Raw genomic sequence first — 23979 nt, forward strand, 5'->3', positions numbered from 1 at the left:
ATCGCCTAGATGACCGTCGCGAAAGTCACAGCATTGACGGAGACGTTAGAGAAGGTCTTGGGAGCAAACTACGGAGTACTGATGAAGACCGAACTTTTCTTGTTCGCATTTATTTTTGCCCCCTGAGCTATCCCTCTAGACTTTTCGAACTGGATAATAGAAGTCTATGTATCTGTGAATGCATTCAGAGTGGCGTCGCTAGCGGGATTACGTTATGAGCGAATCGACTTCAGGCAGAAATGCAACCTTATCTCCTACTACAAAATTGTCCTACAAGCAAGTTCACGCGTAAATGTGAGCCGCGTTAATTATTTCTGTGCTGGAGAGTGCCATCTGGGGCCATGGTCAATGTCTCAGGCCGAAGCAAGGGCTGCTCGACCTGTCGTCGGCGCAAGATCAAGGTCTGGCCATCCCGTGTGCGCCCTTGAGTGCGTGATCTAACATCTTCCACAGTGTGACGAGTCATTCCCAGAGTGCTTGCAATGCAGGAAGGCCGGGTTATGCTGTTCTGGGGCTCGAACGGGCGCATTCTTTGTGCACGCTTTCCCGGAGCGACCATTAAGCATATCCTCTGCGAAGCAAAGGCTGTTGAATTCGAAGTGCGAGACTATTTTCAGCTTAAGTGGCCATGAAACAGCTTCACCAACGCCTAACCCTTCGCCTTTGTCACTTCAGCAGCCTGGACGTGCCGACATCTTCGATCAGCTGTTTGTCTCTCACTTCATCGAGTCATTTGGCTTCAAAACATCCGTTTCGGATAGTCCATCTCCAACATGGCTAGATGATCTTTCTGTGTTCATCATCTCACCGGTTCCTGGTGTTGTGAAGCACTCTATTCGTGCTGGTTCGATGTTCTTTTATGGCACGCTGGCGCAGGATGTCGCAATTCGAACAGAAGCATGCAAGTGGTACATGAGGGCTCTACAGGGTCTTCAAGGTGTCTTATCACGAAATGCCTCGCCGTTCACTGGGGATGTAATTTGTGCTGCTGTAATGCTTACGCACTTTGAAACTTTAGCTGGTACCTCAGACAGAGCGTGGTATCAGCACGTTCAAGGCGCGTCTATGATGCTTGAGACCGGAGGTCCAGAAAGTTGTCGCGATGGGTTTCTACACCAGCTATTTCGTCATCTGCGGCTGTTAACAGTGAGTCAAAATATCTAATCACGTCTTGAAAATAAGTTGACGTTTATATCCACCTTCAGTTTGTTGCATCATTTGTTAACAACGAGGGCCATGTCTTCTCTACGCCTGAATGGATATCGGTTCCGTTTGAAGTCCATCCAAAAGGACCATTTGACTACCTTGTTGACATTCTTTTCTTTTTGCTGTCATGCTTGACAGTTGCGGATGAACTGGTTAAAGCCCACGGCGACAAGGCTGATACCCTCAGGGAGAGTTTGAAACCTTTGGTGCTGGGGTTAATATCCCAGCTTCACATTTGGTGGAAAGGATGCATCTCCATGGCCAATTCTGGCGAACTGAACCCAGATAGATGGATGGAGCCCATCAACGAAGATCCCGAGAGTCGCTGTCTTGATCCCCATTATTTCCCAATCCTTCCCCACTCAGATATGCCTACAGCTGCGCTTTTTTCACTCTATGATTCCGCAAACATAGTCACCCTTCGCCTTCTATCTCTGGTGTCATCGTCCGCATACTTGTACGAAGAACGCATCCAGCGACATGCACATTCGATCTTGTCAGCAAAGGCTTTTATCTCGGCGATTCCTGGCCCGACTTCTAGTCGTGGCTCTATTATGGTGAGCTTTCCATTCAATATCCTCAGCATCTGGAGTCCACCCGGACGAGAAGAAAGCCCCCAGGATAAGAAATCAGCAAGCTCCTCAACCACCTCCACAGAGCTCTTCGCGAATATAGCTGCGTACACGCTTCGTCTGCACAAGCCGGAACTTCTTGCCGAGGGTGTAGATCACAAAATAACTGCATAATTGGAGTACGATGACTCCAAAGACATCATGAGGATCTAGTTTTGGTACATGTCACTGGAAATAATGTCATAGATCAAGAAGCAACACTGCTACGTGGTGGCGCATTGCAAGTCCAACTCTATGCGGGGCAAACATTTCTTTCTACACTGCTGCCTAGATCTTTGAATGGTGCCTGAATTTTTCGAGCGCCGCGAAGTGCGTTTCGTATGAAAAAAGAAAGTCACTCGAAGCACCTTGTGAGGAGAGTGAGAGGCGTTGTAAGCTGATTGGCCACAGAGGAAAATTGGAATGAATAGACCTAACCTTATCCGGTTAGATTTGCGAACTAGCGCCCGAAAAAGGCGGGTTCTCGTGATCGGCGAAGTATACGACCCAGCCAGTACTTATACCTTCGGCTCAAATTCTTTCATTGTTCGTTCCCTTCATTCCTCTCATTCCATTTGACATTCCTCAAACTCACACTTCAATATTCATGAAGATCGTTATAATCGGTGCCGGCATCGCTGGGTGCACGGCGTACCTTGAGCTACAGAAACATCTTCCGTCCTCAGCCACGGGGACAAGCCATGAGATCACCATCTACGAAGCCTACAGCACAGACGTGAATGTCACTCCGGACCAACGCAATGATGGAGAGGGAAACACACATTCTTCAACTCTCCTGATTGGCGGAGGCCTCGGCATCGCCCCGAACGGTCTCAACGTCCTCCGACGACTGGATGAGGACCTCCTACGGGATGTTGTACGCGGCGGCTACGTCGTATCGACATCTAATCTGAAAAACAAAAATGGCTCGACGCTGCTGTGCATGAAGCCAACTCCCAATGCGTCCTCGGAGGAGAGCGGCGATGATCCCGAGAAGATGCACATGGTGGCGTGCAGCCGCCATTCGTTCTGGAAGGCCCTGCGTGCACGTGTCCCGGACGACCGGATTATCAACAAGAAGATTCTCGAAGTCGTTTCTCACGCTGATAAGAGGAATGTGATTCGTTTTGCCGATGGCTCCCCGCCAGTAGAGGCTGATCTGGTCATTGGCGCGGATGGTGTTCGAAGTACGGCCAAGCGGGCCTTGTTTCCCGATGCCGAGGAAGAACCTTACCCTCCCCAATACGAGTAAGTATTTGCTTTATTGTTTTCAGTACATCGAACTGTCTGGAAGAAGTACTGTGCTAACCACTTGCTTATATAGGGGTCTTGTCGGGATTGGAGGATTCATCCCCTCCGCCGAAGTAAAAGGTCTTGTCGAGAAAGGTTCTATGAACTTCATACATGGTGGCAATGGATTCTTCGGATATTTCTTCTCCGAGAGCGCAGTTTCTGAAAAGAACCGAGACTCACCTTATCACGTCTCCGAGCCAGGCGATTCCCTCGCTTGGTGGTCAACCTACGAGATCGAAGAATGTCCCGACCGCAATACCCTTGACATGGCCGCTGTGAACCGCCAGCTGCAGGAGAGACATGCACAATGGAAAGAGCCCGTTGTTCGGAAGATTCTGCAGTCGCTACATGTGACGAACATGTATGCGACGTGGACTTCGCCTCCGCTCCCTACGTGGGAAAGAGACGGGGTCGTTCTAGTCGGTGATGCAGCTCATGCTCTACCGCCGACTTCTGGCCAGGGCGCCTCACAGGCCTTGGAAGATGTTGAAGCATTTGCTCTTCTGTTGACGCATTACCTGGGAGAGGCAGGTCAAACCCAAGAATCCATGAGTCTGGCGGATCAAAAGCGCGCTATCAAAGCAGCCGCGGCCAATTACATGGGCCTGCGTGAACCGCGTGTCACGGCTATTTTGAAAGCTGCCCAGAAAATGCAGAGCAATAAGCGTGATATGAGTGTTTTCAAAGAATACTCGATGTACGCTATCATGAAAGTGATGGGTAAGGATGCCCTTCGAAGATCTTTGGAGATAATACTGACACAATCGGTGTAGGATTTTTCCCTAGTCTGATGACTGGCCCAATTCGTAAGGTCATGGAGTACAATATCGCAGACGACGTTGCCCGAGTCCTAGTTGCAGAGAAGGGGGAAACAACATAAAAGCGATTTCACTACCAGACTCATGAAGGAAAAACAATGCAAGATATCATATAAATCCCCTTGGGACGGTTGATTTCAAAAAAAAGTAAATCTCTCGCTACTTTCTCTCCTACTTTTGCTCTGATAAGCCAACAAAAATAGACGAACGCCGAACACACGACAACCTCTCATATTTCCAAAGGGCGCACATGGTCGAAGGGGTAGGGGCGGGATATTTGATGTAGATTTTCACTGCCCAAGAAGGCAAAGAGCGAGTTGACTTGTCATTGGTTTCGATAAATCGTGTCTTCCCTTCCTTCCTTTCACCGATTTGCCCTCCCTCCCCGCTCAGTCTGTCGGATGGATGCAAGTTGCCATGAGTTATATAAAGAAGAGACATTCAGATCATTCAGATTTCGTGTTTTTCTTTTTCCTCCCTGTCTTCTGCATTTTGTCCTCCTAATAGACCTTTTTCTTCTCGTCCATGCTGAGTTGGCCGGGGCCCATGTTGACCAGGAGCAAAAGTCCGCCGCTGTGATGTGTTAGAACAGAAGGGTCAACGGAACAGGTGGATCTTACACGATGGACAGGATCTGGAAGAAGTCGTACTTGGTAAAGTCCTTGTTCGGGTGGTGAGGGTGGAGCTGGACACAGACACAATCGTCAGTTTGAGGGTACAAGGGACATGATGAGTCAAGGAACATACCGTCCAGAAGTTGTTCACAAACACATTGAACACACTCAGAAGCACAACCAAGATAATAGCACTCCACTTCGCCTTGAAGCCAACGACGACCATGATGCAAGCGACGAAGCCAAACAGACTAACAAGCACCCGCCAGAAGCTCCACTGGCCCGAGAAGACAAAGCCCACAAACAGAAAAATGAGCAGCACGCGACCCGCGAACTGGACATACATCTTCCGGTCCTTCTCATCGAGCTGAGGCAGGCCGGCGGGGACGAACTTCTTGCGCACCCACGAGTCCGAGACCACCATGAGCAGACCGCCGATGACGCTCAGGTTACGCAGGAAGAAGTTCAGGTCGAAGATCAAGCCATAGCCCAGTCCCTGTGTGATCACCACGCCCAGCAGGCCGGCTACGGCATACTCGGTGTGTTTGCGGGCAATCACCAGCGTCGAACAGACGGCCATGGCGATGACATTAGTGATGAGGAAGAGGTGTGTGATTCCCCAGGGAACTGTAGACAGCGCATCGGGTGTTAGTTCGGTGGTTGGTAAGGGCGGTTGGGACTCATTGTCCGGGGTAACAAGGGCGTCTTACTCTTCCGGTAGTCGTTGAGATAGAGCAGCTGGTCGCTCCATTGCGTGAGAATGCGCAGCGAGTCCTCGATGAAGGTGACCACGATCAGGAAACGGCCGATGGCGGGCAGGTACCTGGAGGAGGCAAATTGAACACCGTGTCAGTCAATGCATACCCTCGATCCCTTGTTTTGGGCTTTGTTTGGGAGCTGGTCGTGCCCTCGAGAGAACACCCAGTGAAACAACATACGGCTTGACCGGGTCCGCCATCATATCTAGCCAGTCCTCAATCTTGCTCGTCTGCTCACGGATCGCATCCAGCGGGCTGGGGTCGCTGGTGGCATCGGCGCTACCGGGCCCGCCAAACGGGTTCTGGTGGCCGAGGTTGTAGCCCGCAGTGCCGCGGATTTGGGCCATGGCGGGAGAGTAGTCGAGGAAGTGGTATGGGGAGGTGGAGCGGTGGAAGAGCGAGCAAGCAGTCTGAGATGGAGTTCGTGGAGGAGTAAATACAGGGTGGAGTCCAAATTGTGTACAAGACGCCTTTTCAGGCCACGATGTTAGGAACTCGGCGCTAACCGCTTTGGGCATAGTGACGACATTCTATACAACCCCATCCTGGGGGCGAGGATTTCGGCCTTAGGAGTGCACAGGCACATGAATAGTAGCCCAGTGTCATTGTGATACACAGTCTCAACATACAAAACAGTCCCTCCACGCTTTTTGCCCCGGCTCCTCCCGCAAAGCCACGCGAGGGAGGATTCAACAACAGTCAACAGACAATGCGCTATGATCAACCCTTCCCACGCCCCGCCCGCGGCGAAGGGGAGGGTGCTGGTATTGTGGGACACCCCGAAAAAAACGCCAAAAGCCAAATCAAGGAGGTAGTAAATACAAGTCAAAGAAGGGAGAAAACGGCATATAGACGGGAAAGAAGAGAAAAGTTCAAAATGCCTCCTCCACTTCACGCGGCCCAGTCCGAGTCCAAGGGGTGGCCCTTCTCGCGGGACTGCAGGATGGCCGGCAGGTAGGTCGGTGTCACCGTCACGCGTGGTTCAACGGGCAGGGGAGCCGCAGGGGTGGGCTGGTTTTCCGATGCGTCACTCACGCTCTCCTCGGCCTTGCTGCCCTTCTTCTTGGGCTGCTTCTTAGAGACCGTGGTCCACTCGTCCTCGCCATCGTTGGCTCCCAGGATGCGCATCTGTTCCTCCTCCGAGGGCAGGTCCTGGGCCCACTTCTTCGGAGCCGGCGCGGCGGGAGTCGGGTCGAAAGTGTCCAGGAGCTCGACGGGGGCAGAGGCAGGGGCCGGGCGCGAGGCACCGTTAACCCCCTTGGTCTGCCAAGCGTTGCTGGTGGGCGGAGTTGACCGGGCAGCAGTCTGGCGCTCGGACTCCCGGGCCGAGTGCATCTGCTTCTCAAGCAGCTTCCGGCGCTGCTCCTCGGCCTCCTGGACCTGCTGCTTCCGCGCCTCATTCTTCAGGCGGTTCTGGCGCTGCTTCTTGGTCTCCACCTGCTTGAAGGACTGCGCTTTCTGCTTCTTGGGCTCGCTCTCCACGTTGCCCGTGACACGAAGCACCGACGCTGCGGGGGCAGGGGCCTCCAGCATATCGGACACGTAGCCAGCCGCAGGCACGGCGTTCACCATGGGCGAGACCGCAGGAGACAGATCATCGTCGGCATCGGCGCCGGTGGTGGACGAGGCATTGCTCTCAAGCGGAACGGTGGCGGCCTTCTTGCTCTTCTTCTTCTTTTCGCCTTTGGCGGCCGCCTGGGAGGTGCCGTTCTTGATGCCGGCCAGACGTCGTGCCATCTCCTTCTGGTCAATATCCTCATCTGGCTTCTCATCCTCGGTGGTTGGAGGCGACACCACGGTCTTCACCACGGGCTTCTTGGCCGGCTCCGCGGCGGGCTTGGGCTTGCTGCGCTTTTGTTTCTTGGGCGCCACGGTGGCCTCGGTTTTCTCCAAGGCGGCCTTCAGGGTGGCCTTGGGTTTGGGTTGAGCGCCATTGGTGTAATACCAGCCCAGGCCGCCGGCCACGACCAGTAGGATTGCCCAACTGAGGTAGGGGTTCATGGTCATAGAGCTGTGCACTCATCAGTCAATACCGTTACCGCTCGTGGGTGGATGGTGAATCGTAGCACATACTCTTAGGAAGAAAGCTAGACCGGTAGTGACAAGGGAGTTCGTCGGGGGGGGGTTCCGTCGATTGGGGAAGTGTAGGGCGGTGATGGAGGAAACGTATTCGTATTCGTACAAAGGAAACAGGGAGGATGCTAGGCGATGTAGAGCACACTCAGGCCAGCATGGAGATCGAGAGCGCGGAAGGCGGAGGAATTGAACCTGGTGATTGGTGGTTGGGGGAGTCGGTTGGCTCGCAGCGCACCCGAGTCGATGATGGTCTGGTCCGAAGGTGTCGGGGACTTGCGCTCAGAGAGGGAGGAAGGAAACGAAGAAGAAAAAAAAGGTCACTCGAGCATGGACACGGTCGGCCCTGGCGCAGGAGAGAAACCGAAAGGAATGGAAAGGAACAAAGATCAAAAGGAGAGAAACAGATGAAGATGGGGAAAGGAGATGAGAAAAGGACACGAGGATCCAAGGAGTGTTTAGTTACGGTATCGTACGTGTATGGTGCACCACTCTCCTCACCACCCGCCCTGCCCACGACGGCCTCAGCACTAGTTCCTCGCCACCTGTCACCCTGGCGGTCTCATTTGCCTCGTCGCTAATTGTGCCCACTAGCCAGCGCGGGCCCGATCCCTGGGAATGCTTAGCTACGGTCATACCCTGGTAATACAGAGACCTAAGTGATCCCGAGAGATGGGGATCGCCTGACTAGGATTACATATAGTTAGTGATGACCAACGAGGAACATTGTGAATGACAAGAGATCGGATTAATATGCGAAAGTCGGGGCCCGAACAGGCCACGTCTCGCTAGTTGGTGGCAGCTCTCCGCTTTCTTTGCGCTAGACGCTAGACTCTGGTGTGTTTCTCCGTTTCCATCATCATATCCTAGGGCGTGCGCGTCGATCCGGCAGGGGCATTGACTTTCCCCCATCCCTTGCAGTGGCCAATGCCACGAGGGGCCGGGGAAGGCTGTGCCGAAGCCGATGCACGACCAGCAGGTGTAGTGGGTGTTAGTTGAGTGTGGGCTCAGTCAGGAACAGCGTAACATTTGGCGAAGTGGAGCTAGCCAGCCGATAACAATGATAACTGATTCACCCACCCACTTTCATCATACACCTGTCAACGACGCCATGGCGAAGAAGATTATCATTGATACCGACCCGGTGGGTATAACGATGTTTTCATGGTGTCTGTACTAACGACCGATGTTAGGGCATCGATGACATCCTCGCCCTCCTGCTGGCCCTGTCCGCCACCCCCGAGGAGGTGGAGGTGCTCCTCATCTCGCTGACCTTTGGCAACATCGAAGTGCGGAAGTAAGTTGCGCCACTCCCATTAGATGAACAGGAACTGATGACATCCAGCTGCCTCCGCAATGTCGTGTCTATGTTCCACATCCTCGAGCGCGAGATGCAGTGGCGCCGCGACAACGGGCGGCCCGAGGGCTTTCGGGCGCTGCAGGCCTCCAAGCCCATCGTCGCGGTAGGCGCAGAGGATCCGCTTGAGGATCAGAAGTTGCTGGCGGATTACTTCCGTACGTAATCACCATGGATACAGATCACGTCGGGGGCTTTTTTCCTTCTTCTAACGTTCTTCTGACAGATGGAAAGGACGGGCTCGGGGATATCCATGCCAGTGTAAGTGTTTCTGCTGGACTATACAAACCAAAATCAACTGACCGTCTACTGCAGCACCCGCACTTCACCCCCACTCAAGCCTGGGAACATCTATTTGATCCCACTCCCGGAGACGACGGGATCCAACCTGTCCAGACCGGCGGTGCCATCGACGAACACATGTTCATCCCGTCGAAGAAGCCCGCGTACGAGGAGATTCTGCGCACGTTGCGCGAGAACGAACCCGACACGGTCACGCTGGTTGCCGTCGGCCCGCTCACGAACCTAGCACTGGCGGCAGCACAGGACCCGGAGACGTTTCTGCGCGTGAAGGAAGTGGTTGTCATGGGGGGTACGGTGAACATGCCGGGCAATGTCAGTCCATCCCCTCCAAAGAATATATAATGCCCACCAAAACACTGACAATGCTATGTGCTAGGTCACGCCAATGGGCGAATTCAACGCCTACGCCGACGCCGTCGCCGCTGCACGCGTCTTCGCTCTAACCTCGCCAAACCCACAGACGACTCTCCCGCCAACGAACAGCGCGCGCCTACCGCCCTACCCCAAGACCCTAAGCCGACCGCTGACGCTGCGCCTCTTCCCCCTGGACATCACGCTGCGCCACAACCTCTCGCGCGGCGCGTTCCGCAAGACCGTCTCCCCACTCGTCGACGCGGGCTCCCCGCTCGCCGAATGGGTCTCTGCATTTATGGCGCACACCTTCCGCACCCTGGAGCACCTGCACCCCGGGCATGTCGGCGACAACGCAGAATTGAGTCTGCATGACCCCTTGTGCGTGTGGTACGCGCTAACAGCTGAGGATCCGCGCTGGACGGCGTCGGACTCCTCGCCTGAGGATATTCGGGTTGAGACGCAGGGCCAGTGGACGCGGGGTATGTGTGTTGTTGATCGGAGGAGTCGGCACCGTGTTGAGGATGAGGCGGAGAGCTCTAGTGATCATGGCTTGTGGCTGAGTCGGCGCGCGGGGAATCGGATTCTGAGGATTCATGGTTCGCCTGTGGAGACGACGTTCGGGCAGATTATTCTGCAGAAATTGTTCGGGTAGGGTTTATTTTTGTAGGTCTATGTACGCATTCTGGGGCAGTAGAAGATGGACTGGGCATGTCAATACACTTGAGATAGACGACAGAATATATATGGTGCGCGTTCTCCAGAGAGAGTCATTCGAATGGGGGAATATTCATCATGCATAAATGAGGGGAAATCTAGAGGATAAAGTCAAAGAGGAAGAGTGTCCTCGATCACGCATGCCACATTCGAAACACCGACACAAATGGAATGTATACTCGTGAGATATCAACACTCTGGCATGCTCCAACAATGCACCGTGTCTCAGTGTGTCGCATGCAATGAACGGAGGCTCGTGTCAACAACGTCTTTGGTGGCGGCGCCTCACACGTACCTCTGGAATGTGGAATGCTGGAGCGGCCGCGACAGTTGCTGTATACTTCACCCACCCAGCGATCTCCAGCTCCGTCCGCGTCATGGAATCGAGAAGATAAAAGCAAAGCCCGAACCGGATGTTCTCTCATCTTTCGTGCCATTCTATTCTCCCAGCATGCAATTGCATGTCTACCGGTTGCTCGTGTGCCTGGCCGCCCTGGCCCACAGCGTGGTCGCCATGCCCCATCTCTCGGGCCCGTACCCCGGCATCCGGCTGCCCGTGCACAGTTCCCCCAACGCGACTAACGCAACAGCCAGCGCCCATCACCATCATAACGGCACGACTGCCAGTCATCTGGGTTCCCCGATGATCCCGACACAGGCGCAGGGCAAGAATAGCACGCAACCCCACCGCCACAACGCCAATGCCGAGGCGGTCAAGCAATGCCGCGAATTGTGTACCTTGGCCGTTGAGACATGTGTGATAGCCGGGCCCGCAGATAAAGAGTGCTGGCACGAGCCGTCCTCGAGAGCCATTGTTCCCCTACTGACATTGCCCCTAGCGGGCAGGAGTACGTACGGTGTCAGCAACCTTGCCACCAATCATAACCCCGGGCCGGCTCAGGCCACTTATCTAATCCAATACCATGCGCTGCTCCGACCACACTTAGTCCCTGGCCAATCAGGGGGCAGTGTTCGAGCACACCTTGTATCCAGGCACGCGACCATCTGTATACCATTCGTTCCTGAGGTCCATTAAATAGAGCGTCACTGTAGCCTGTTCTTCTTCTTCCCGACTCTCCCCCCCACCAGACAAGAATGTCGTCCCGTCTGCCTCCCACTCCAGCCATGTCCGGCGAATTCACCATCAAAGACCAGCCCTACGATGCCACCGACGTCTTGATCCTGCCGCCCGCGGCCCTAGATACCGGCAGTAGTCGCCGGTCCTCGCAATCAGACCCCACTTATCTCCCTGCCTCCCCGACCTCCCCGGACCTCGTGGCTCGCGGTCGTCACAATCATCCCCCCAAGCGTCCCCTCGAGGACCTGGATCTACCACCGCCCCCCACGCGCACTCGCAAGATCATTCAGATGAAACCCAAGGCTGCCACTGCCTCATCATCCAAGTCTCCCGCGAAGAAGAAGGAGAATGGGAAGATGGCAGCAGCCCCGGCACCATCGGACACCCCAGCGAATAATGCCGCGACTACTTCCAAAAAGAAGCAGCCGAGTACCACGAGCGCCGCGGGTCGCAAGATTGCCCGCAAAACGGCACACAGCCTGATCGAGCGCCGGCGGCGGTCGAAGATGAACGAGGAGTTTGGCACGCTGAAGGATATGATTCCTGCGTGTCGGGGACAGGAGATGCACAAGCTGGCTATTCTCCAGGTATGTCATGTCCATCGGGTCGTTGTGGTGCATGGTTGGCTATCCCATATACTAACCGCCGCACAGGCAAGCATCGACTACGTCAATTACCTGGAACAATGTATCCAGGATCTCAAGGCAGCAGACAAGTCCGCCACGCCTCCCTCGCCGACCTCCCCGGAGTTTGCCGGCGAAGCCAATGCAGATTCGGTGCAGCACACCAACTTCTACCACCACTCGGCCACCTCAGTCTACTCCCTCTCCGCCTCCGCCTCTGTATCTGCATCTCCAGAACTCGTCCCGCCAACGGGCCAGTTCTACGACACATCGCCATCTTTCTCCCCTCGCACCAGTGTCCCCTCGGCGCCGACTCTGCCGGATGCACCATCTGTGCTCCCGAGCCCAGCACTGGGCCCGACACAGACGTCAAATATGGATATCGACCATGAGGCGTCGGCAGCGTTGCTTATGTTGACCCGGGACCGGAGAGGCACGGCTGATTCGATTAGTGATCACTTCTCTGGGAGCACGTTGCTTTCGACTCCGAGCCAGAGTCAAGAGAAGATGTCGGATCATCAGAGTAGTAGGGGGATGAGTGTGCGGGATCTTCTCTTGTGATTCGATTTAGCTTTGTTTTCTTCAGTTTTCTTCTGGGAAAAGGGGTTGGTTGGTCTGCTTTTGTTTCGTCTAGGCGCGTTCTTTGTTAAATTGAGATTGGTGTACAGTCAACGTTGATGTTTTTCTGATGTGTTGTCCAAAGTGGGATCTACATAATGAGTGGGTCGATGATGTTATGGTGACTTTATCTCCAAAAGATTTTGAATCTTTCTATCCATTGCATCCATTAATGATGTATCATGTACATATCAACGATATTCGCATCTACTAATAAGTTATATGTCGTATATCAATCACTAGTCAAAGCCACCGCCCTCTTTTGGGAATCATTAACCATTAACATTATTAAGAAGGGTATATCGGTATATCGAATCGGGAAGCAACAAGGTGCTTCAGCAGGTACATGTACCCAGAGGCCCAAAGCCTAGGCAGCAGGCTGCTGAGCACCCACCTCGGAGACAGGCGGCGCCTCAGCATCAACGCTATTCCGGCGACTGTTCTGGCGACTATGCTTGCGCCGCGAGTTCACAAGATCGAGAACAGCATAGACATTCGTCACAACGAAGAGAGCCCTATTCCGGTATCCGATTAGCCACACCATCTCCCTAAAAAAACTGGAAATTCAAAACTCACCACTCAACCGAGGAAAGAACAATAACAGCCTGCAGCGCATGACAAGTCGGAAACACACACTCGCCAGGCGAGGGAATTAACACGCCCAGCGCGATGAACCCAGCGAACCAGATCAAGGAGGTGACGACCTCAACGAGGGGGATCACGAGTTCGTGCGACACGCGCGGGAACCATAACGGTGCAGCTTCGAGGTAAGGTACTGCGATGAAACCTGTCCAGCAGCCGGCGAAGAGCATGTAGTCTACCGTTTTGGAGAAGGACCATGAGTCTTGGAGAGAGGCGATTACTATAAACGGGGACGTTGGTTAGTTCGTGGTCTTGTTGGTTGGATGGGGATGTGTAGGGAGGGAGAAGGGAGGGAGACAGACCATATGCTGTGAGCCCGACTACTGCCAAGGCAATCAGAGTTTGGACGATTCGGACGGGGTAGACCCAGCGGAGCATCTTGGCGGTGTTGTTTCTTGTTGTTGCTATGTAATGAGGTGTGTATGTTCAACGGTGAAGAGGGACAATTGACAATTGAAAGTGTCTTGTCTTTCGATAAGAGGAATGTCTTGTCGTAGAATTATGCAAACAGGTAGATCCACAGTGGATGGAGCAGGCTCTTATATACAACCAGAGTCTCTCCTTGGCATTAGCACGAGGAATCGAAAAAAAACCAGGGCCCTTTTACGTCACTGGATCGCGCAAAGTCGGACGAAAACAAGCCGACTCACTCGGAGACGGCAGGGAAGGAATCGACGCAGATCCCGGCAGCTTAAGCCGACCATTGAACTCTCGGCCCAGGCTCTGGATGGAGCATTGGATGTGTGGATATACCTCGGACGATCTGCGTCTCGCAACAATTCTTTTCACTCAACACAATTACTGAGCGGCGTTTCTTCTTCATGTAGATCTAAGTTATTGCATTTTGACTCTTTTCATAATTTAGAATTGTTATTTCTTTTGCCTTGGACTTGGTGCATAGGAAAGAGTGCAAATTGAATGCTGACATTAGGTGATAAAACGGCACTGTCGATCTCACATGCGTGCCTCGGAAGTACTTCGGGCAGGGCTGAACAACGCTTTCCCCTTTTGGGAAAGGTTCGGGAAAGGTTCATGCAAAGCTCTCATTTTTCATCTTCACATGCTAACGACCTCTGCTCTTGTTGAGGTCAATTGCACAAGCCAACCTCTGCTAAACCCAGGATTGAGGCAACAGGACATTTCAAAGTGACTCATGGAATAGTTTACTAGAGTAGTAGAAGGCACCCTGCAGCACTACTTCCTGTAGCTGTGTGAAAATAGAACGCATTCAAACACCAGAAATCAAGTCTATTGCACAATAGCAGAAACCTAACATGAATAATAATGACTTCATCAGCAAACATTATTTTTCTCTCTCCTCCATTGGAGATGCCCCCTCGCAAACAAAAGGGCCTTACCATCATTCTCGTAAGATCTGCAGATCCCTCTAGCGGCCTCGCATCTTAGCGCCCTGGAATTAAACCGGGTTCACCAAACTGGAGTCGATCGCGAGAAACCCCGGGCCGCCCACCTGGTCCGGATCAATACTGCCTCCCGAACCCCGCTCGTCGCCACTTTTAAGGGAACAGGTACGCTAACTTTAAAATTGGCAGGTGATGTCATTTTGTTATGGCTTTTGCAGCAAGCTTTGGACATTATGCGCATTGCTTTTTTTGATTAGTGACGCTGTTACAGTCACGTTCGAAATTGGCTTCCAAGTTTTACGCAGACAAAATATCTCAAACCCTAACAGGAAGGCCACGGTGAAGCTTATCTATGCCAAGTGCGGCTAGGCTGCATATCATCCCGATGCATAAGAATGGAAATGGAAAATATCTGACAAGACAAATCCGGGCAAGACTGTGTCTTGCTTCTTACGTAGATTACGTAGCACTTTGAAGCGTATATTCGCCTAGAAATTCAATACATCCAACAAGTCCATATCCCACCTCCAAAACAACCTTCTGAGGGAGAGGTAGCTTAACAATCAATCACGAGTAGTCGAGACCGAGATTGCTCTAAATCTAGCCTCTCCAAAGTATAAGCTTATCTACAATATGATCCACAGTGGGGAACCATCAATATCGCAGATAGCACAGACTACTGGCTACAATAGGAGTACCATCACAAGAATCTCTTCCAATATACAGATGTTTAGTAGCGTCAAAGCACCGCCAAATAATAGCGAACGACCCCGTAGCATCACCCTAGACATACTCGAAAAATCTACCTTGTACCTCGAGGAGATAGAGATTTTTCTATAGGCCGAATTCGCTCTTTAAGCAACGAAATCGAGCATTAGTCGCGCCGTTACGTCTAAAAGGCTAGCTTAAAAAAACTGCCTAGGTCAAGGCCCGAGACCGCAACTTAGACCTTGGTAATGTATACCATCACTTTATTTTGTACTTCTAGTTTTACCACCTTGTCTATGTGGATGACTCCAGATATGATAAAAGGGTAGGCTTTAGGCGGACGGGTTAGTCCCTACTCGGTACCGCACTAGTTCAAGTGTCTACGTTCCATCGTGATCAACGATATTAGATACTACCTGCATATGCTCAAGATAGCATTGTTTTGTCTCAAGTATTCTAGGGCTCAACCAACGCGTCCGTCTTTGAGGATTATATTGAGCAGCTTCTCTTGCACTATAAGCGTTGCGGCTCGCAGTGGCGGCGGTGGCGGCGGGACTCCCGTCGGTTGGTTGGACACTCCTCTGGTCCTTGCATTGACGACCCACCGATGAATGGGGTGCTAATGCTAAATTGGGTAAGCTCTCTATATATCCAGGTTACGTCGGTGTCGGCGTTTTGTATGGCTCGACACCAGGCGTGTCAGCCAACTCAGCCCTCACGCTTGGTCTTCTGCCGTCATCATGCTATCCAATAATGATATTCGTTCTCTCGGAGACGATGCATCTCCTCCACCCTGAACCGCAAGCGATCGGGGGGTGTTTTGGCCCCCAAAGGACGAGATTCGACACGGTGCTTAGAGCCAATTAATTCTTTGTCGCAAGATCTTCCTTCCTGCTGCCATGACCAACGAGAGGTCCGTCTTGCATCGAACACCCAGCAATCACACTCGCCTCAACATGCCGTGGACGACAGCCGAGCACTCGCCGAACACCTCCACCCGGCTCCTTGGCCCCAACGAGGTGTTCCTCAAGCTGGTCAGTGATCCCGGTCACCCGCTCGGTCGTGAACACTGGGCGGTCAACTACACGGCCACCATCAGTCCTCGTGGGGCATTCACGGGCTTGTCGGGCTCGCCCGATCTTCTACCAACCCTCATTCGCTACAGTTGGTTGCATCTGCGCTTCCAGCACCCCAGTCTGGCTGCGCATCCGGACTCCTCCAACACCAATGTCATCTACACGGTTCCTGACTCTGTCGATGCTCTAAGCGAATGGACCTCGCAGACCTTTACCGTGGAGGCCGACGCCCAGTCCGCCAACGAGGTGATCCCCAACATTGCACCAACTGCTGACGCCCGGCTATACTATATCCCCCAATCAAGTGAGCTGCTCTTGCACACCGCACACTGGCGCATGGACGGAGTCGGCGGCCTGCTCCTCCTCGGCCAGCTGGTGGACCTGATGGTCTTGCACGCCGACACCCTCCTCTCGGGGAAGCTGCCAGACCCGTTCGATTCCTTCCATTGGGGATCGGAGGTGGCCCGGCTGGCACCACCGGTCGAAGAGGCCGGCAACATGCCTCTCACTGCGACTGACGAGCAGAAGGCCGTCGCCCACAGCGCAGTTGGCACCTTTGCCCTGGCAGCAGGCGCCCTCGGGGTGCCCTATACCGGGGATGCTTCAACTGTGCCCTCCGGCACGCGGGCCGTCGAGTTCACGTTCTCGCCTGCCACCACGTCCGCCGCCGTGTCCGCTGCAAAAGCACGCGGCGTTGGGGTCACAGCTGCCGTGCATGCCAGTCTGGCCGCGGTTAACTTCCGGCACGCGATCGCCGAGCACCAGGGCCGCCACTACACCAGTACCATCAGACACTCGCTGCGGCCGTATCTGCCCGAACCGTACTCGACCCCCGCGGCGGCAGCCGGGCTATACACGTCCGGCTGGTTGGCGCGGGTCGAACCCTCCGGGACCTGGGTGGAGAATGCCCGCATGTATCAGGCGGAGTATCAGAAGGGCATCAGCAGCGAGTATCTTCAGGCGCACCGGGAGTATGCGTCCACTCTGGTCGAGGTAATTAAGAACCTGCCGACCCCGACAGAGCCGCCTAGCGAAATCGATATCAGCAGCATAGGGATCATGGAAAAATATCTGGAGCGCGAATATGGAACCCCGGAGCGCGGATTTGGCATCACGCATGCCGGGGTGGGCGTTGAAATGCTTTCACGCCAAGGAGTGGTTTTTGTGTGGACGTTCCGTGATCAGTTAACACTGCGGCTGGTGTATAATGAGACTTTCCACACCCCGGAGCAGATGACGGAGTTTTTACACGACATTCAGGCGGACCTGTTGAAGCAATTGCAGGTGGCGGAGTAGAGGACTGTTATAATCAAATAATTGTTGAGAATATAAGTACAGGGCTTGGACTAGTTCTTTGAGTTATTCATTAAACTCACAGCCTCACCTAAACAATGTCACGATCGACTCGACCGAGTGCTGGGAGAGACCTAATGGGTAAGTTATTGGGCATGGTATTTAACTCCGGGGCTCCTGGATATATACAGCTAGAATGGCATCATACGAAATGCGCTGAAATGCCGCCAGGCATTCCAGAATTTAAAATGACATTTTCAATTCATCCACAGTAGCACGAGAAGAAGGGAAATAGCAGTGGGTGGGGAACCAAGAAGGATAAAGCACAAGGATAAAGTGCGTGTGGGGAACCCCGGACTTTTCAGAAGCAGTTTGAAGAAGCGACAGGCTAGAGGTCGTTAAGAAATGATTAAGCGAGGCAAGCTCCTAGCCGTCGGCCAAAAGGAATCCAATCAAAGATACAATTTAGTTGTGAGCTTCGGCCTGCTTGAGTAGTTGAGAGGATCGGCACAGCGGAAGGCCAAGTTCGAGCCCTTGCGGAAGAGTCCTTATCCGCCAGCCTAGGTCGGGGTCGGTCTGAGAATCTCCCTCTGGGCTAGCGTGGACCCCTGGACTCGACTAAAGTAGCAGTAATCTCCTTATCCCAGACACTTTTGACGCATCTCCGGTAATTACTACATGCGCACTTCATAGATGGTGGGAAAGTGTGGGGAGTGTGGAGATGTGACTGGGGAGTGAAGTACTTATATACCGAAGTTGTGCCGGCCACTGATACTGCATAAACGCATCTTGACTTTCTTTTTCTTCTACATCGATCTTTATTTACGCTCTCAAACATGGGTGCTGGCTTGTGGGCTGCTATCCTCTTGGGGAGTGCCTCAATTGCACAAGCAACTGCCTCTTTGGACGACGTTTGCACTGTCTCCTACGTGAAGACATCACTGCCGGCCGATGATTTTATCTCCGGCATTGCTCTTGACTCCAGTTCGGTCACTGCGCAGCCGTTCACGAATGTAAAGATCGCCAGCGCCAACTTCTACCCCGATGCGACGATTGATTTCTGCAATGTCACCTTTGCCTACACCCATTCCGGGCGAAATGACCGAGTGCTTGTCAACTACTGGCTTCCACCTCCATCCAAATTCGCCAATCGTTTCCTTGCAACCGGAGGCGGTGGCTATGCCATCAATTCCGGTACCACTACCTTTGGTTCCCTCCCTGGAGGAGTCATGTATGGCGCCGTTGCTGGCCTGACGGACGGTGGATTTGGAAGCTTCGAGACCCAAGTGTCGAGTGTGATCTTGAAAGAGAATGGCACCATCAACTACGACGCTCTTTTCATGTTCGGATATGAGGGAATACATGAGATGACCGTTCTGGGCAAAGAGCTCACTCAGCTCTTCTATAAGACTTCCGATACCAAGTTGTACTCATATTACCAGGGCTGCTCCGAGGGCGGCCGTGAGGGAATGAGCCAGCTTCAAAGATATCCAGACCAGTTTGACGGATACACCATTGGTGCCCCTGCTTTCCGCTTTGCGTTCCAGCAAGTCCAGCATCTTTGGGCTGGACTCCAGCAGAAAAACCTGGACTACTACCCCTCTTCCTGTGAATATTCCAAGATCATGAACGCAACCATTGCCGCTTGTGATGGCCTCGATGGCAAAGAAGATGGAGTTGTCGGCCGCTCCGACTTGTGCAAGATGCACTTTGACCTCGATAGCATTGTTGGCGAGCCATACAGCTGCCCTGCAAACTTTACCATCAACGTTGAGTATAGTCCGGGTGGTGGTTTCGGTTTCCCTTCTTTCGTATCTATTCCCCCTCAAAAGGGAAAAGTGTCTCAAAAGGCTGTGGATGTGATGAAGAACACCCTCAATGGCCCACACGACTCGAAGGGTCGCAGAATGTATTTCTCCTACCAGCCGGGAGCTTATATTGACGATTCAGCAACGCAATACAACCCCCAAACTGGTGAATGGGAGCTCGATGTTAGTATGCTTGGCGGCGAGTTTGTCACTTTGTTCCTTCAGCTCGTCGAGCTGGACAACCTTCCATCTCTGAATGGAGTCACGGCCGACACCTTGAAGGAATGGATCTACCAAGCCTGGTGGAAGTACGAGGACACCCTCCAGACCACTTGGCCCGACCTTACCGACCTCCAAGAGGCAGGTGTCAAGGTCCTTCACTTTCACGGCGAGCAGGATGATTCGATCCCTTCCGCCTCGTCGGTGCGCTACTATGAGTCAGTTCGCAGCATCATGTACCCTGGTATCAGTGAGAGTGATAGCTACGAAAAGCTCGGCGAGTGGTACAAGTTTTTCCTGGTTCAGGGTGCCGCTCATTGCTCACCGAACGTGGCCCAGCCTAATGGGCCATTCCCCCAGACCAATCTGGAGGTGCTGATTGACTGGGTTGAGAAGGGCAACGCTCCGACGACACTTGAGGGCACCATTATCCAGGGCGAGAATGCTGGCAAGAAACAGGACATCTGCGCCTGGCCTCTTCGTCCCAAGTGGTCATCCAACAAAGCTGAAAATCCTCAGTGTGTCCACGACCAGCAGTCTGTTGACACCTGGCTGTACGACCTGAATGCTTTCAAGCTGCCTGTATACTAAATAGCACACTTCTAAGTATACCGTCCAATTCCAATTACTATTTCAGCATGGTTCTTCTAATGTAAAGATCTTTCTCCTTCGACTAGGGGAACCGGACACTTAGAACATTCGTAACATGCAGCAATTTTCATTATTGTAAATTATTTATCAAGCCATCACTTTTCTAAATGCAAATCAACCTGTTCCATGCAAGACCGGAGCGATCTTTATGGCATATGCGACCGTAACCAAATGAATCCGAAATGCATCATAGCCGTTCGTAAGGTCGCGAAATGCCCAAGAAGGGCCGTGAAATTCATGCTTCCTCTGGCGTACTCACTCCACTCTTTCTGAGCCTTTCCTCCTCCAACAGCTGCTGACAAAATGGACTTCTCTCGCGAATCCAAGGCCCAGCATAGAGCAGAATGAAAGGAATCGGGATACAAGCCAAGCTGATGAATCCCAATATCGAGGTTGCCCACGATACACCCAGAGATGAATAGAGAGGATCCGCGGCAAGAGGAAAAACCGCACCACAAATACTTCGCAAGATGACTGATGCCGCGAGCGCACTGGCGGAATAGATGTTGTAGGCGTCCGTGACGTACGTGAGGAGCGAAATGAACACAAGCTGGTATCCAAACCCGAATAATAATCCAGACAGTACGGGAACCGCCCAATGGATATTGGGCTTGGCTGTCCAGGCTAACCAGAAAAGTGCGACTGTCATGGCTGGTCCGGCAAAGCAACTCAACGGTAGTCGGTGAAGCTCAGGACTGGAAGTCCATTCTTTTCCCAACTTCTTGGCTTTCTCGTAGATAGTGTCGTAGTAGAATGTCATTAAACCGGAAGAGACAGCACCAATGCCAACTGTATTTGCTGTTAGAGATTATGGAATATCGTAAATCCAGAGAATACATACTCGGGATGTAGGTGAAAGATGTAGTCTGCACATCAAAACCGTAAGTTCCTATTGAGGAGTTGTTAATATTATACGGAATTTCGGATAGTTGATACATACCTTCGTAGATAATTGGGTATGCCTGAAAGAAGAAAAACACCAGACTGTATGAAAGCGAGATGTAAATTGCTGTGGAAAGAATGATAGGCTCAGAGATAAGCATCGTGATAGGTCGGGTTAGGATCGGAAGCATGGTGTGTCGCCAGCTCGTGTTCTTCAGTTCCTGTCGAGAGAGGTAGGAATTTGAACCGGTCTGTTTTCGAAGTTTGGCTGCCTTCTTTTTGAGGATCACTGGGCCGAAGGTTTCTATACTGACAGATTAGTTTGGAATAACATAACCAGAGACAAGAAACGAGTATCATACCGGGCATAAAGAGCAGTCCAATCCAGCAGCTCCCGCTGAGGATCACGTCAATGCGAAACACCCACCGCCAGCCGTACTTAACGGCACATCCAGAAATAATCGGACCCAGAATTGGGCCAAAGCTCGCGGCCTGTTATAACCTATTAGACAAGAAACTCACAGGAACTCAACTGCGCCACATACCGACATATAGAAGCACATTGCGCGACCGCGAGAGCGAAAATCTGAGAACATATCTGCGTACACGCCACCAACAACAGTCTGGGGCGCAGCGGCCATAAGACCACAGAGGGTGCGAAAGACTAGGAGGGCTGCCCAATTGGGTGCAAGAGAACAGCCAAGTGTTACCAGGACGAAGGCTGAGAATGTCCAAAGAAGGACTGGTCTGCGGCCCAGAGTCTCGCTCATTGGGCTGAAAAGCAAAGGACCAACAATGTATCCTATCAGAAATACGGCTGTCGGCAGGGTCTTGGGTCCAGAACCTGACTGGTGGAAATATTGCATGATGGAAGGGATCGCATTGCTAGGTAACGCTGACGAGATACCGCTGTTCATCACGATGAGCAACGATGTCAAGATGATGTACAGTTTCTTGCCCTATTTCCAGAAGGCGTCGTTAGTGGCCATGATTTTGATCGAGGTATACGAAGAGCAAAGCACAACAAGCTTACAAAACGCCAATTGTTCGGGTCTGCGGCCGAAGCCTCTTGAAACTCGACAAGTACATCATGGTTCGACAGTTCAATCAGCTTAAAGTCCTCATCTTCCAAATAACTTTTTTGGATTCCATTGGGGACACAGGTTGCTCGTCGGGTTTGGGGTCTTGGGAGTCTGTTAGGGCTGGGGTGAACACGAAGGCGATATACAAGGTCCAGCGCACCTGAAGAAGAAAAAAGATTTGCTATTCGAGATATAAATGATGAAACTGCCATTTTGTTCGGGTATTATTGTGGCAAGGAAACTAAAAACGAAAGAAAATATGCTTGGGCCATAATAATAATCTCTGCGGGCTAGTAACTACTAGACAAGCGGCTTATATAGCAAAACTTTTTCGTCTGTCATTGCAACCCGGTGGAGCTAACAATCCATGAAAACTTGACTCATAGAGGCTAGACTGGCTTGGAAAAGGCCTCTACGAAGCTATCAGGCGAGAGAAAATAGGCATGTACCAATGAATGAGCGCTATACTGCAGTCTCTGAGGGACGGTCGACCGGGGCCGTACCGGGGCCGGCAGTGAAGGGAACCCACACCCGGCACCGGTCAGGGCCCGGACGGTGACAGACGCCGCCGAGTATCTAGTCGCCCGCCATTGGGCGATTTCTTTGTTTTCCCTCTAGCTAATGTAGCGTCTTTTGTCATGTGCAGGCGACGATCGAGGGTTGTGGCCCAACAAGACGAGGGGTTGCTGTGCCGATGCCGAATCCTGTGTTCTGGACCACAGACCAAGACAGCCCGACCCTCTGAAAGGCGGAAGGATACATTAAAGTAGGGCAAACAAAGCAGTAGAAAATTAACATTCGATAACAAAATAAATGTACTAAGGCATCGTTGGCATCATAGGTAAAAAATCAAAGATGTCGTTCTGCCCTTCTTCAAAAAGCCCAAATGAATCTGCGATGGTGTTGGATACCGTCCAATTGGGGGCTTCTATTGTCTCGGGCACCCGGGGAGGGGCTGGCCGGGGTGCTCCCGCTCTATCGGCTGGCATCGAGGTCATGCCAGGGTCTTTATCAGCCTGGACTGGTGGGGCTGGCCTGTAGCTGGCGTCGCCCAGCGGATCCATTCCAGAGGGAGGAAGAGAATTGTTCGTGGGGCCATCTTGCCCACTGGGGTAAGGTGCCTGTCCATCAACCTGCCCAGACAGGCTCGGTGAGTCTGCATCATCGTCACTTGGTGGATGCTGGCTAGCGATCAAGGCTCGGACGTAGTTCACGAAAATAGAGACAGTACGATGGATGTCGGGATACGGCGGTTGTTTGAGAAATTCACAGATTTGATCCACTCTTTCCAGCAGTATGTGTTGGTTAATTAGATTTGGGCGCCACCGTGCGATTCGAATTGCATATGTTGCTGTTGCTGTTAGACCATTTTAAGAATTCTTCTGTCGGCATCTGATGTACTTACCGACAAAGGCGATAGTTAGGGCGGGGTAAGTGGGTGCCCATGGTAGTTGACAGCGATAAGCAGGCTCGTTAATAAAAAAAGCCAATTGGTCCATAATGGTGGTGATGAGTGATTGCCATATATTGAGCACATTTTGATCGAGATTCTCTGTCTCAGAACTCGAGGAGTTGGACGGCAGCTTTTGAATACGTGCCAATGAAGTGCACCAAACAAAGATCCTGGCATAGTTGAGCATCAGTTTGAGGCTGCTTCGTTGAAACGCCCCCGCATGAAAGCCATTATCTTCATAGAGGTAAGTAACAGTTTTTAATATAGTATCGGGAAAACTTACTTTCGTGGATTTCATCCCACGTGGTCCACCAGTTCTGCAGCCTGGTCATGATGGCCGGTAATTCGGTGGAAACAATATCGCGGGTTGTCGTTGCGTTT

The 23979-nt window shown here is 52.4% G+C and overlaps 11 protein-coding genes across 11 annotated transcripts; 7 read left to right on the forward strand and 4 right to left on the reverse strand.

Annotated features, from left to right (window-relative positions):
* Nucleotides 1–348: 348 nt before the first annotated feature.
* Nucleotides 349–1164, forward strand: N7510_004673 (uncharacterized protein; the record flags this gene model as incomplete). Its single annotated transcript, XM_056976599.1, has 2 exons — nt 349–384; nt 454–1164. 2 exons carry the CDS (start codon nt 349–351, stop codon nt 1162–1164), a joined length of 747 nt encoding a protein of 248 aa, XP_056836555.1.
* A 299-nt stretch (nt 1165–1463) lies between these two features.
* N7510_004674 (uncharacterized protein) lies at nt 1464–1952 on the forward strand (the record flags this gene model as incomplete). Its single annotated transcript, XM_056976600.1, has 1 exon — nt 1464–1952. One exon carries the CDS (start codon nt 1464–1466, stop codon nt 1950–1952), a length of 489 nt encoding a protein of 162 aa, XP_056836556.1.
* A 472-nt stretch (nt 1953–2424) lies between these two features.
* Nucleotides 2425–3990, forward strand: N7510_004675 (FAD-dependent oxidoreductase; the record flags this gene model as incomplete). Its single annotated transcript, XM_056976601.1, has 3 exons — nt 2425–3065; nt 3142–3830; nt 3884–3990. 3 exons carry the CDS (start codon nt 2425–2427, stop codon nt 3988–3990), a joined length of 1437 nt encoding a protein of 478 aa, XP_056836557.1.
* A 438-nt stretch (nt 3991–4428) lies between these two features.
* Nucleotides 4429–5647, reverse strand: N7510_004676 (protein ERV29; the record flags this gene model as incomplete). Its single annotated transcript, XM_056976602.1, has 5 exons — nt 4429–4501; nt 4549–4613; nt 4676–5169; nt 5253–5365; nt 5481–5647. 5 exons carry the CDS (start codon nt 5645–5647, stop codon nt 4429–4431), a joined length of 912 nt encoding a protein of 303 aa, XP_056836558.1.
* Nucleotides 5648–6191: 544 nt separating this feature from the next.
* On the reverse strand, nt 6192–7301 carry N7510_004677 (uncharacterized protein; the record flags this gene model as incomplete). Its single annotated transcript, XM_056976603.1, has 1 exon — nt 6192–7301. One exon carries the CDS (start codon nt 7299–7301, stop codon nt 6192–6194), a length of 1110 nt encoding a protein of 369 aa, XP_056836559.1.
* A 1183-nt stretch (nt 7302–8484) lies between these two features.
* On the forward strand, nt 8485–11137 carry N7510_004678 (putative nucleoside hydrolase; the record flags this gene model as incomplete). Its single annotated transcript, XM_056976604.1, has 7 exons — nt 8485–8517; nt 8567–8670; nt 8719–8888; nt 8957–8991; nt 9046–9345; nt 9410–10035; nt 10456–11137. The coding sequence occupies 7 exons, from the start codon at nt 8485–8487 to the stop codon at nt 11135–11137; spliced, it is 1950 nt and encodes a 649-aa protein (XP_056836560.1).
* Nucleotides 11138–11196: 59 nt separating this feature from the next.
* Nucleotides 11197–12363, forward strand: N7510_004679 (uncharacterized protein; the record flags this gene model as incomplete). Its single annotated transcript, XM_056976605.1, has 2 exons — nt 11197–11766; nt 11833–12363. 2 exons carry the CDS (start codon nt 11197–11199, stop codon nt 12361–12363), a joined length of 1101 nt encoding a protein of 366 aa, XP_056836561.1.
* A 424-nt stretch (nt 12364–12787) lies between these two features.
* Nucleotides 12788–13440, reverse strand: N7510_004680 (MARVEL domain-containing protein; the record flags this gene model as incomplete). Its single annotated transcript, XM_056976606.1, has 3 exons — nt 12788–12935; nt 12997–13282; nt 13365–13440. The coding sequence occupies 3 exons, from the start codon at nt 13438–13440 to the stop codon at nt 12788–12790; spliced, it is 510 nt and encodes a 169-aa protein (XP_056836562.1).
* A 2650-nt stretch (nt 13441–16090) lies between these two features.
* On the forward strand, nt 16091–17506 carry N7510_004681 (uncharacterized protein; the record flags this gene model as incomplete). Its single annotated transcript, XM_056976607.1, has 1 exon — nt 16091–17506. One exon carries the CDS (start codon nt 16091–16093, stop codon nt 17504–17506), a length of 1416 nt encoding a protein of 471 aa, XP_056836563.1.
* An 833-nt stretch (nt 17507–18339) lies between these two features.
* N7510_004682 (uncharacterized protein) lies at nt 18340–20121 on the forward strand (the record flags this gene model as incomplete). The annotated part of the gene is made up of 1 exon (XM_056976608.1): nt 18340–20121. The coding sequence occupies one exon, from the start codon at nt 18340–18342 to the stop codon at nt 20119–20121; it is 1782 nt and encodes a 593-aa protein (XP_056836564.1).
* Nucleotides 20122–20416: 295 nt separating this feature from the next.
* On the reverse strand, nt 20417–23785 carry N7510_004683 (MFS transporter; the record flags this gene model as incomplete). The annotated part of the gene is given in 8 exon segments (XM_056976609.1): nt 20417–20970; nt 21122–21143; nt 21162–21367; nt 21426–21555; nt 21609–22022; nt 22097–22265; nt 22965–23496; nt 23551–23785. The coding sequence occupies 8 exon segments, from the start codon at nt 23783–23785 to the stop codon at nt 20417–20419; spliced, it is 2262 nt and encodes a 753-aa protein (XP_056836565.1).
* Between the last annotated feature and the right edge of the window lie 194 nt (nt 23786–23979).

This window comes from Penicillium lagena (genome assembly GCF_028827675.1).
Source record: "Penicillium lagena strain IBT 129212 chromosome Unknown utg000002l_segment0_segment0, whole genome shotgun sequence".
Taxonomy (NCBI): Eukaryota; Fungi; Ascomycota; class Eurotiomycetes; order Eurotiales; family Aspergillaceae; genus Penicillium; species Penicillium lagena.